General features: G+C 40.9%; 1 protein-coding gene across 4 annotated transcripts in view; it reads left to right on the top strand.

The window, feature by feature from the left end:
- Nucleotides 1–2,970: 2,970 nt before the first annotated feature.
- Nucleotides 2,971–12,233, top strand: part of Prpf18 (pre-mRNA processing factor 18) — a 39,092-nt gene continuing 29,829 nt past the window's right edge. For 2 of the 4 annotated variants that reach the window (XM_052729406.1, XM_052729408.1), the window contains exons 1-4: nt 2,971–3,166; nt 7,240–7,317; nt 7,431–7,457; nt 9,860–9,964. In XM_052729406.1, the coding sequence (XP_052585366.1) occupies nt 3,101–3,166; nt 7,240–7,317; nt 7,431–7,457; nt 9,860–9,964 (276 nt within the window). In that variant the 5' untranslated portion in view covers nt 2,971–3,100. The remainder of the gene's footprint in view (nt 3,167–7,239; nt 7,318–7,430; nt 7,458–9,859; nt 9,965–12,233) is intronic. The other 2 variants (XM_052729407.1, XM_052729409.1) reach the window with 1 other exon arrangement.

The raw sequence follows: 12,233 nt of genomic DNA on the forward strand, positions 1-12,233 counted from the left end.
GTTCTCAATGTGTGGTCCATCGATCGGCAGCATCTGCCTCACTTGGAAATCCTAGAGTGTGGAAACCAGCAGTTTATGATTAAAAACACCCAACAGGTTATTATGAGAGATGCTAATGATTGAGACCCACTGTATATGATTATTTATCCCTTCTTTTTAAAAAGTTATATTTTATCCATTAGGATTACAACAAAACAAATGTAGGTCATCCTGATAACATTCGATATTTCTCTCCAGTCTCCATAACTGACAGATAATTTCTTAGGATGCATTGCTCCTTCCAAGGAATAATCTCATCAACCATGTATTGATTCATGCTACTTCATCTCTCAAAAGAGGGCTATTTTTAAGTTCTGTGAATACTATGGCCCATATGCACCACCACATCATATAACCTAACAATATCTAAGTTTCCAGGGCCTATTCTGTGCTCTCTAAGCTCATTGAGATCTTCTTCATGGGTAGGAACTATGCTTTGGGACTTGGTTTTGGTTATATCTCTTACAGGAGTGGAGAGGTTGTATCAGACACTGGAGGATTCAATTGAATGGTCATGACTACTTTGAAATATTATTTCCTACCCTCTTGCTGTCTTGTATAGGAATTACTTAAAATTTATCATGTTTAATTAAAAAAGATAGGGGGAAACTATTAAAAATTTCAGTAATAAAACAGGAGATGACTGATAACTGAATTTTTCCAAATTATGGAATTTGTACCAAATTCCAGCATAAAGAAGGCACTTATACTTACCAGTGGATCTGATGTCTATGTAACAACTTCATTTTGGCATATTTCCTTCTAATAACTTTGTTTCTGTGTTTTTGTTATACACAGGAGATTATGTTACATTTACTTACATTTTAAAGTATTTATTTATTTGTGTGTTTGTGAAGGGACAAGTGTGTGCCATGCTCTGTGTGTGTGTGTGCGTGTGTGTGAGTTGAGGTCAAAGTATGAATCTCTACAGTTGTTCACCCTGTAGGATTCAGGGGTCAAAGTCAGCTTGGAAGGGCCACGCACAAGCACATCCACCTGCTGGGCCATCTTGCTGGTCTTACAGGCTATACTTACACATTCATTATTTAGAAGAAAGCCTATTATGAGCATTGCTATCGCTCAGTATTTTTTGAAATATAGTTTAATGTTATTCATTTGTGTCTGTGCCCTATAATTTAGCCATTTCCCAATTTAGGAACTTTGATTTATAGCTAATGTCTCATTTTTAAAGTACCATATGTGGTACAGTGTTGTACATACTTTCTAGCTAGCAGAATTGATCTATCCCTTGGACTGCTTCTAAGCGGTCCTGGCCACTTTTCCCTCCTTCTTCTGTACTGTAGTTTAAGTTGCTCATAGGTTTGCTCCTTCAGGTATTCACCTCTTTAATTCTTTGATCTGAGATCCTCATCATGATTTAATACACATTTGCATAAGCATAAAGATCAAAGTTGGAAATTGAAAAGGAACTAGTACCTTTTGATAGCAGTACTTTTGACACTAACTAGTACACCAGTAGTGTCTTACCCGGTCACTTTGTGTTCTCTGTGAACTCTCACTCTGATAGCATCAGCCATGCCAACACTTTAGGTTTGGGTGTTATAATCTCTAGTTCCTAAATCAGAAGGATGCTGATAAATGGTTTGACCCATGGCAACAAATATTCATACAAGAATGTTAGCATGTTTAATCCAAGGACATTTATTTTGTGAAGTACCTTGAGTTTTTAAAAACTCTAAAAATCAACAAGGCATCTTAGATCAGAGTATGAATCATCTTCCTATGTTGGCTTATTTCTGACAGAGGTCAGGCATCTTTTAACTTTTAAAAAATTATCACATTTATCCATGTATTGTGCATTTGCATGCATGTGCACCTGTGTGCATATACATGAGTGTGTGCTGTGATGTGGATGTGGTCAGAGGACAACTTTGGGAGTCAGTTCTTTTCTTCCTCCATGTAGGTTCCAGGGATTGAACTCGGGTCATCAGGCTTGGCAGCAAGTGCCTTTAGCTGTTCAGCCATCTTGCTGGCTCTCTTTTAGATGAAATATAACCCTATTAACAGACACATACACACTCATACACACACACACACACACACACACACACACACACTACAAAACTTCTAAATTGAAAATGAGCATCCTTTCCGTTTTTATTTTGACAAACCATCTCACCTATAGTCAAGTTTAAATCTTATTTCTTTCCTTTTAGAATAGGAAAAAGTAACAAAGTATTATTGGATTATGACTGCTACTAATAAAAATGCTTTCGTGGCATGGAACCAGAAATAAATACATTATAAATAGTTCTAGAATTAAAAAAAAAAATCTCTACCAAGTATGGTGGTGCACTCTGAAGTTGGGGCAGTAGGATTCCTTTGATATCAGGAGTTTGAGACCAGCCTGGGCAATACAGTGAATCCCTGCATCACAATCAAAATTAAAACAATTTCAGCGTACTTTTTTCTTGGATTGGGTTTTAAGAAAGAATGGTTATATCTCCAAAATATTATCGAAAATCTTGATTGCTGAATACATAACCAGGAAGCAGCATAAATTTACAGGACATTGAGCAGACAATTAATGAATACTGCCATTTTGAAACTAGTATTATTCATGTTTTTCTCATTCTCTAGTATGTTTACCCTCTTGGCAAGCCACTAACTTGAGAAAGTACGAAGTAAACGTCTAGTAAAGATCTCGCCTCAACACAATTGAGATGCCCTACAAGGAGGCTTCAGGAGCAAACAAGCAGGTTCAAACGGGCGCAATAACCATTAAACAGGAGACAAACCGACATGGACGCCTGGCTTTTGTTCTTTTCTCTACCTGTCTACCAAAATCACAGGTGAGTAACCGGAGGGTGCCGCTAGGGGGCAACAACACTCAGCGGCTTCACCGGCGTTCGCGGGGGTGGGGGTGGGGCCCCTCCCTTCCGTCCTCTCGTTCGTCTGGACTTCCGCCGGAAGCGGCCCGAGCAGTTGTTGTCCTCTGATATTTGGGCTCCGGTTGTGCGGCGGTTCGTCCCGCCTGGCGGGGTGAGGTTACCGCCGAGGAGCTGGAGCGGCAAGGTGGAGCTTAGACACTGGCAGCGAGATGGACATCCTGAAGTCGGAGATTCTGCGGAAGCGGCAGCTGGTGGAGGACAGGAACCTGCTGGTGGTGAGGGTCCTTTGGCTGTGGCGTTTGGGGCTTGAGGATTGTGTTCCTGTGCGTGGAAGGGTGTTGGGGTGAGGGCGAGGGTACTGAGAGGATTTGGGGCGTGGGGTTGACAGTTCTGCCACACTGTCCTGGGGCAAATTGCTAGCCCATAGCTAGCAAGAGTGGGTTTGAACCCTAGTCTGAGCCACTTCAGCGCTTACTCTCCTAACCAATACCAGCTGCAGGTAGAGTAATCAAAACAACTTAGGGGTCATTAGACATTCCAGGTCGTGTCACCGAGAGTCAGTACGCTTTACTCCTAAGCAATCTGGCACATGTCATGGAGTTCAGTGCTTATTTGTTCCTCTTTGTGTGTGAGTGTGTGTGTGCGCAAAAATTTATGTGCGAAGGGCTACATGGATCTTAAGTTTATTGCTCAGTGATTTTTGACCAATGCAAACACCTGTGTAACCCTGTCTCCACGAGGAGCTAAAATAGCACCTTCCACTTTTCTAATCGGTGCCTGCCTGGATTAGCCAAGGAAGCAGCTACTGCTCCGGTGTCTTCCCACCTCGGTTTTGCCTGCTCTAGAATTTTGCATAAGCAGGATGTACATTTTTATATGGAGCCTCGTTTGATCAGATGGTGATATTGTGCCCCCCCCCCCATATATTGTGTATCCTAATAAACTTATCTGGGGTCAGAGAACAGAACAGCCACTAGACAGACATAGAGGCCAGAAAATGGTGGCACACACACCTTTAATCCTAGCATTCTGGAGGCAGTGATCCATCTGGATCTCTGAGTTCAAAGCCACCCTGGAAACCGCCAGGTATGGTGACACACGCCTTTAATCCCAGGAAGCGATAGCAGGAAGCAGAAAAGTATATAAGGCGCGAGGACCAGGAACTAAAGGCTTTTTAAGCTTTTTTTTATTTTTATTTTTTATTTTTCGAGACAGTGTTTCTCTGGGTAGCTTTGTGCCTTTCCTGGAACTCACTCTGTAGCCCAGGCTGGTCTCGAACTCACAAAAATCCACCTGGCGCTGCCTCCCAAGTGCTGGGATTAAAGGCGTGCGCCACCACCACCTGGTGGCTTTTTAAGCTTTTTAGCACCAGTTCAGTTGAGATCCATTCAGATGAGGACACAGAGGCTTCCAGTTTGAGGAAACGAGATCAGCTGAGGAATTGGCGAGGTGAGGTTAGCTGTGGCTTGTTCTGCTTCTTTGATCTTTCAGCGTTCACCCCAATACCTGGCTTCGCGTTTGTTTTTATTAATAAGACAATTTAAGATTCGTGCTACAATCAACTTTTAGAGTATTACTCATTTTCCTGCATTTATTTTTTTATTTCTTAAATTGTATTCTGTTCTCTGAATAGATCCAGTTACCCATTCTCCTAGTGATGAGTTTTGAGCCGTTTCTAAGATTTGGTTGAGCAAATTCTGAACCTTTTGGGAAGCTTTATTTTTATGTCTCTTTGGAAGTGCTAGGTTATAGAGTGCATGTATGACTACCTGTAAACATGCCACTATCTTTTTTAACATCGCTGTACCATGTTACATATCCATGAGCAGTGTCAGAGAGTTGGCCTGTCTGCGCTCTGACCAGCAGTTCATGTTGCCAGCCTTCTCAGTGGAGAGGTATCTGTGTGGTTCTTATTTACATCTTCCTGATAAATTATATTAAGTACTTTTTGTGTGATTTTTTTTTAGATGCTTATGTAGCTTTTGTGAAGTGTTAAAACAGCTTGCAAATTTAAATTAGGTTAGTTTTTTTTTAAAAAATTGATTATCTGGACTCCTTTATATATCTCACCACTTTCTTTCATAAGTATATGTCTTTTGGATATTTTCTTCCAGATTGGACTATTTGTTATTTCATTAATAGTACCTTTTGATGAGTAAAAGCTTTGTGTGTGTGTGTGTGTGTGTGTGTGTGTGTAACAGAGGACATTTATATTTATGCATGGGGGAGAGCATGGCAGGGGCCCTTGGGCTTATCAACAACAAGACAATCAGTATAGATTGGAAAACAGCCAGGTTGGGTTTGTATGGGGGGGTGGTCAGGAACCAGAGAGATGAGCATAGATGCTAGCTAAAACTCCAGGAGAGAAAACATTGCACCAGGAATCTGAGAAGGGGTGTGTGCATGCTTGCGTGTGTGTTCGTGCCCCTGTCCCTGTGTGTCCATGTCTCCAGCAGCACAGTGGCAGTGGTGAGGACTTCGTTACTACTTAGGCACCCTACACTTTTTCAGTGATACCCGAAAACACTCTCCCAGGCCCAGCATGTTGACCACAGGCCTCAACTTTTGACCACCCTCTGCTCTGGATCCCAGCCATCTCCTCACTCTGGTGCCCTCGGAGCTGACAGTAACTCCTTTGCTCTCCCTGTATAGGCTATATAGATGACAGATGCTGGTATACCTGGACCTGCATGCACCAGGGCAGGGTGGTGTCAGCCGCCTGTTCCCCTGCTCTCTGTATATAGCCTGTTTGGTGCGGGTGGTCCTGGACCTGCCTGCTCTCAGCCAGGATGGTGTCAGCCAGCTCCTGGTGCCTGGTCTCCTCCTGTTCTGTGCGAGGCACTGCAGAGTGTTCAGAGCTGCAGGAAGTAAGGTACTATAGGATTCCACTTGGCCTCCAGGTGCTTCCCTGTGCTCTTATTCGAGCAATTCATGACTGCTTCCAGGTTCCCTTCCTCTTTGATGTCTGAGATTTCCTCCCAGATGGGGGCCCTCAACTGGGTCACAAACTTGCCATCGTAAATCCTCTGCAGCATCTCAGGCTGCAGCTGGTAGAAGTATTTGAAACTGTTAGTGAATCTTGTAGCTGCTGGTGGCAACTTCCGAAGAAAAATGTCCACCATGGTGTCAGGGTGAACCTTGAGGTGGCAGTGCCAGGCCACCAATTAGGAATGTGATCCTGTAGACCTTTGCCACAACCACTGCCTGGTGAGATTGCTTGGTTCAGCCATGTTGAAATCACCAGCGGCTTTGGATTTCAATAGAGCACAGTTTATTTTCGTCCTCACCCTCCTCTTCCCTCTCCTCCTTTCTTTCAATTCTTGCTATGCAGTCTTGCTTCAGGTTGGCCTTGAATTGATGCCTCAGCCTCCCAAGTGCTGGGGCTGCAGTCATGTACCTATCTTCAGTTTGTCAGGTTTTTTTTTTTTTTTTCTTTTGGTTTTTCGAGACAGGGTTTCTCTGTGTAGCTTTGCGCCTTTCCTGGAACTCACTTTGTAGACCAGGCTGGCCTCAAACTCACGGAGATCTTCCTGCCTCTGCCTCCCAAGTGCTGGGATTAAAGGCGTGAGCCACCACCACCTGGCAATTTGTCAGTTTTTTAATGGTTATTGTTTTCTGCGTCTTGTTGGGTGATTAAAACAATGTGACCGGTTGGAAAAACAGATGGGCAATTTCTTAAAAGGTAAGTGACTATTTGGCATGTGAGCCAGCCAGCATTCTACTTGCTTGAGACATTTGAGTAAATTGTAAAGGTGCTGTTTTCTAAAATTCTTTCATTTAATACTGGTCATTGTAAGAACATTTTGAATCAGATTTTCATTTGATACAAAGGAGGAGTTATAACTAACGAAATCCAGAATTGATATGGTAAGATTGATTCCAGGTGAGGAGGCCTTACACATTCTTTTGGAGTGCTCGTATTGATGAGAATTTTGGAACTGGCTCTATATGCCATAATTTCTGTTCTGGTTAGGAGAAAATAACAAAAGGATATCTCTATGTGGTTCCTAGTAAATCTGTCTGGAGAAATTATGTTTGAACTTAGATGTCAGGAAAGTGAATGAAAAACAAAAACATTTTGAAAATACTGTGGTGTATTCTCTGCTGTGAGAACTCCTATTAGAGTTCAAGTAGAATATTGAGTGTTTATCACACGTCAGGACACAGGTCCTCTGGTCGAGGGGCCTCCATACAGGGGCCCGGTGTGAATATCTCCAGGACTAAAAACATTACCAAATTCTTGAAAGCTGAAGTGTTTTTAAAGGTTTCTAAGAGTACTTGATAACTATGGGGCATGAATTTCTACCAAGGATACATTATTAACTTACTGTTTTTTTTTCTTTGATAGGAAAATAAAAAATATTTCAAGCGGAGTGAACTTGCAAAAAAAGAAGAGGAAGCATATTTTGAAAGATGTGGCTACAAGGTATAAGTTCAAGGTTTTATCTAAGTCATATATTTCTGAGTTTAAATTTATATAGCTGTTGTTAAATAACAAAATTATTGATCTCTGTTCAATTTATCAATGTTACACATTAGCCTATAAATGAGAAGCCATCTGGAGAGGTATGAATTTTTGGTTTTGGTTTGGCTTTAAAAAAACAAAACAAAACAGATCTTGAATTCAGGAAAATACATGCATGACTTTTGGCTTGGAATGGTTTGGCTTTCTGTGGACAGCATGAACTGGCTTGAGATCAAAGCTTGATTTTTTTTTTTTTTTTTTTTAAATTAAGCCCTGGTTCTGATACTGCCTTATCTTCATCTCCACCACCACTCTCCCCCCCACCTCTCTCAGTAAAATACTGTGTTTTGAAAGAACTCAAAACACTATTCATTCAGCCTTGATTGTATTGGCAGCAGGATTGTCTCTGGTTCCTCCTGAGCACTGTAAGCAGTTGGTTTTCTGTTAGATCTGTTGATAATTCCTTCTAGGCCCAGTACTCCTGCCTGCAACAGAGTACTCAACCCTTTGTATGCTTCTGTTTGTTTTAAACATGGGGCAGCATTTGTGATGCTGTGTAGTCTATTGGTTAGAAGAAGAATTTGGAAATAAATGAGCTGTCTGAAAGGCTTCCTTTGTGTGCTTTAGATGCATGACTGAAACACTATGTCACATTGCCTAGTTGATAATTGGGGTTTTTCTTGGGAGGGTGGAGAAATTGTTTCAGTTGTTTTAAAGTGGACTAGTTTAATGTTCTTAGCTCCCAAGTAACAGGGTCTGTTGAAATGTACTGAATCATACACTTGATGATAATACTCCTGTGCATGGAATGGAGGAAGTTCTGGAAATTTGTATAGCATATCATTTGTAGAGGAAAGCATGAAGAATGTAGATGCTCTCCGTATGCATTTGGCTTTATTTTTTTACTGTTGGAAAAAGGCAAGTATCAAAGAAATATTTTTAAAGATAGATGTTTGAAAGTTTATATTTTTATTTTGATAGTTTTCTGTAAAGATACCAACTTCATTTGCTTCTAGTTTAGGACAGTAAAAGATGTTCTATGTAAATAACCATTGAGTAGATATGCAGAAAGAAGAGTTCTCATGCTTTGCTTGCCCAGCATCATGCCTAGGCTTGGCCTGGAGTAAGAATCCTTTATCATGTACTTCTTTGCTGACTTGGTCCTCTAAGAATGGAGGAAAATAGTTTAATATAGTGCAGCTTTTGCTTTGTGTAGATCCTTTCTGTGATATGCGCAGGGTTTTTGTCTTTCTGTTTTTTTGTTTTTTGTTCCTTTTTTCTTATATAAGGAGAAGGGGTGAAGCAAAATAATAGTGCTGTAGCCTTGAATCTGACTGACCAAATGTCTTAGATCTTGGTCCCAGAGCTGCCAGCTGCCATTGTGTAATTAAAAATGCCTCAGCTCTTGGTTAGGAGAAATACCTGCTTATGTAGTTAAAAAGAACGGTAACTTTTTTGCTCTTTAACAACCCTCCCTCCCTGGAGTCGCGGCAGGATAGTGTGTACTGCTTTTACGCCTATGTAGGAGCTAGACCCCATTTTGGAGGCTTAATGCTGGTCTGACCTGTGTAAGTATTCAAAAAGTTAGTTTTTAATCTCTGTTTTACTTTACCTTTAACCTAAGCTATTGAATCATGAATTGCATGATTTTTATTGTACAAATTTTCTTAGTGGGACAGTAGTTTCTTAAAGCAGATCTTTGTCTCTTTGAATCTTATTCCTACTTTTGAATTTTAAACTTAGTTTGTAGTTGAATGGAAACCACACTTGAGTATGTTTCCGGGCTTATAAATTGCCAGACTCAGTTTTCCCAGTCTCTGCTGCCCAGATACAAAAAAATAGATGAAGACATTTCCCCCATAGGGTCATATGAGCAAAGGTGTCCATACTCCTTGGATGGCATTCCAGTCTTTATTCCACTTCCTCAAGGTTGGCAGCTCATCTTGTTGTCCAGTAGTGCCCAGCCCTAAGCATTTTCAGCATGTCTAGTAGGGGTTTATCTAAGGTGAGTGATATGTCTGAAGAAGCAAAATAGAGAAGGTCTAGTTTGCCGCTTCACAGATTCTGTTGGGAAGCGGTTCTTTAGTCTTCATTTCAAAGGTGAGCAGCAATTGGCTAACCCTTGAGATAATTTTCTCACAGAGGAGAGGCAAATGGATTGTTTTCAAGAGAGAAGTGGGCTGTTTTAGCATCTGGGGAGAAATTGAGTTCGGATTTCAGCACTGTTGAGTTTTTGTTTCAGAAATGGCTGTAGTCATGCCACTCCTTTAGAGCAAGAATGCGCTCTCCCATGTGCATGCTTTCCACGTGTCATGTTCCTGAAATGGATGTTTGATCAGCTCTTGAAAGCATGCACGGTTACTCTGCAGCCTTTGCTCAGAGGAACAGGTAGTTAGACCTTCAGTATAAACACTCTTTTTTCATGTGGACAGCTAAGGTGATAGATGGTGAATAGAAATATGCTGGTAAGTTTAAATTTTATTTCTTTGGGCTATTAATATAGATACAGCCAAAAGAGGATGACCAGAAGCCACTAACGTCATCAAATCCAGTGTTGGAACTTGAACTGGCAGAGGAAAAACTTCCCATGACTCTTTCTAGGCAAGAGGTAAGGTTATATTTGAGTCTTTTATAGCCAGAAAGAAAAAAATTTGCACTGTACTCACATAAGTTATGTTATTTCCAAAATACGATGATTTGACTTAAAAATCTAGTGTAGCCAGACAGTTTTTTCGCGAACTTGTAAATCTCTGCTTCCTTTGATAGTATTCTTATTTCAAAATAAAACAGGAGCCGGAGCGATGGCTCAGGGGTTAAGAGGAGTGGCTGCTTTTCCAGAGGACCAGAATTGGATTTCCAGCACACACATGGTGATGGCTCCCAACACTCTGTAACTCCAGTTTCAGGGGATTCAGTGCCCTCTTCTGGCCTCTGTGGGCACCAGGCCACACACGTGGTACACAGACCTACATGCAGGGAAAACACAGATATAGCCCCCCTCCACACACACACTTTATCATTATCGTGTGAGTATACGATGTATCTGTGGATGACAACCACGTGCAATTACTTTTAACCTTCTACCTTTCCATGGGTTCCAGGCGTCAAACCCAGGTCACCAGACTTGTGCAGCAAATGCCTTTACCCCCCAAGCCAGCTCCACCAGCCAGTAGTCTTTCTTTTTCAAAGGTTGTATTTTAAATAAGTATAAATTTACACAATCTAAGTAATTGTACTTGTTATTATCTAAATTACTTAAATGATACTGTTTTGCTGTTTACATCTCTTATTTTCTGGTCCATTTTTTCAGATTAAAACAGATCTGTGTAATTTCCCCCCTCTTTTCTTTAGTGCTACATAGTTTTTAATGTCTGTATAATTTCTCTTCATGTATTTGCATGATTTTTTTTTGTTTTTTTGTTTTTTGTTTTTTGAGGCAGAGTTTTGTGTAGCCCAGACTGGATTGAATTTTGATATGTATCACAGTCTGCCTCATGATGCTCATCTTTCTGCCTCCCCTTCCCGGGGCCTGGATTTTTACTACTATGCTTTTAAACAGTTTCTTTTCTTTGTCGTGTAGATTGGTTCAACATTTCCTTATGAGTGACACCTAATGAGACATTATTGCTTATGTAATTAGGATTATGTCCCTTGGAAAGGCTTCTAGAAGTATGGTTTTTAGGGCAAACACTCTTGCAGCTACCATGTGAAAGTTAGTAAGAAATTTGGACATTTATCCAGATGAAGTTCTTGGTGGTTTTTAGTTTACATACATACATACATACATACATACATACATACATACATACTTTTTATTTTTTAACTATTATTTTTATGTGTGTGAGTGTTTTGGCTGCATGCATGAAGGTGTGCTTGTGTGTGTGCCTGGTGCCTGTGGAGGTCAGAAGAAGGTATTGGATCCCCTGGAATTGGAGTTTCAGATGGTTGTGAGCTACCATGTGGGTGCCGGGAATTGAACCAGCGTCCTCTGCAAGAGCAGCAAGTACCCTTAACCATTGAGCCATCCCTGCAGCCTTGACTTTTGTGTTTTAAAGGTCTGTTTAAAATACATGTTATCAAATGGCTTTGTAGACATTTGTAACCTGTTTTCTAGTTTATAGTCTGATCTGTAGTGTTTATCCACAGTCTGATCTGTTTCAACTATTATTTTACTTAACAAATGAACATATATGACATGAAGAATTCAAACTATATGTTAAAGAATACATAAAATAAACATGGCTTGGGGCTGGAAAGATGACTCAGCAGTTAAGAGCACTGGCTGCTCTTCTAGAGGTCTTGAGTTCAATTCCCAGCAACCACATAGTGGCTCACAACCATCTATACTGGGATCTGATACCCTCTTCTGGCTTGCAGATAGAGCACTCACATACAGAAAATAAGTAAATCTAAAAAACTAAATGAACGTGGCTTCCATACATTGTGTGTTCTGTCCTCTCTGCTCTCCTGTTTCCATTCCCAGTCCTCGCACAGGCGTGATGTACACGTGTGCCTTTTATCGCAGTTGGTAGAGTGCTTGTCTTGCTCGCACTTGGGGAGGAAGATCGCTTGCAGCAGTCAGTTCTCCTTCTCCATGTGCATCTCAGAGGTGAACTTGGGTATCAGGTTTGCTGGAGAATGCCTTCACCCACTGAGCCACCTCACTAGCCCCCACGTCTCTTCATTTAATAAATTAGAATGATGGAATTCTTACATTATTTTGAGAACAGTTAGTTTATTGCTTTCTTTTAGGCATAACTACTGTGTTATAATTCCGGATAGATGGGAATTCCCTATTTAAATAGATGTCAGAAGTATTACATAATTTATAGTTACTTCGTTTGTTGTTAATAGTCTCCAGTTGGAAACAGTGTTTT

Source organism: Peromyscus californicus, unplaced genomic scaffold (genome assembly GCF_007827085.1).
Source record: "Peromyscus californicus insignis strain IS unplaced genomic scaffold, ASM782708v3 Scaffold_8__1_contigs__length_139910024, whole genome shotgun sequence".
In the NCBI taxonomy this organism is placed as follows: Eukaryota; Metazoa; Chordata; class Mammalia; order Rodentia; family Cricetidae; genus Peromyscus; species Peromyscus californicus.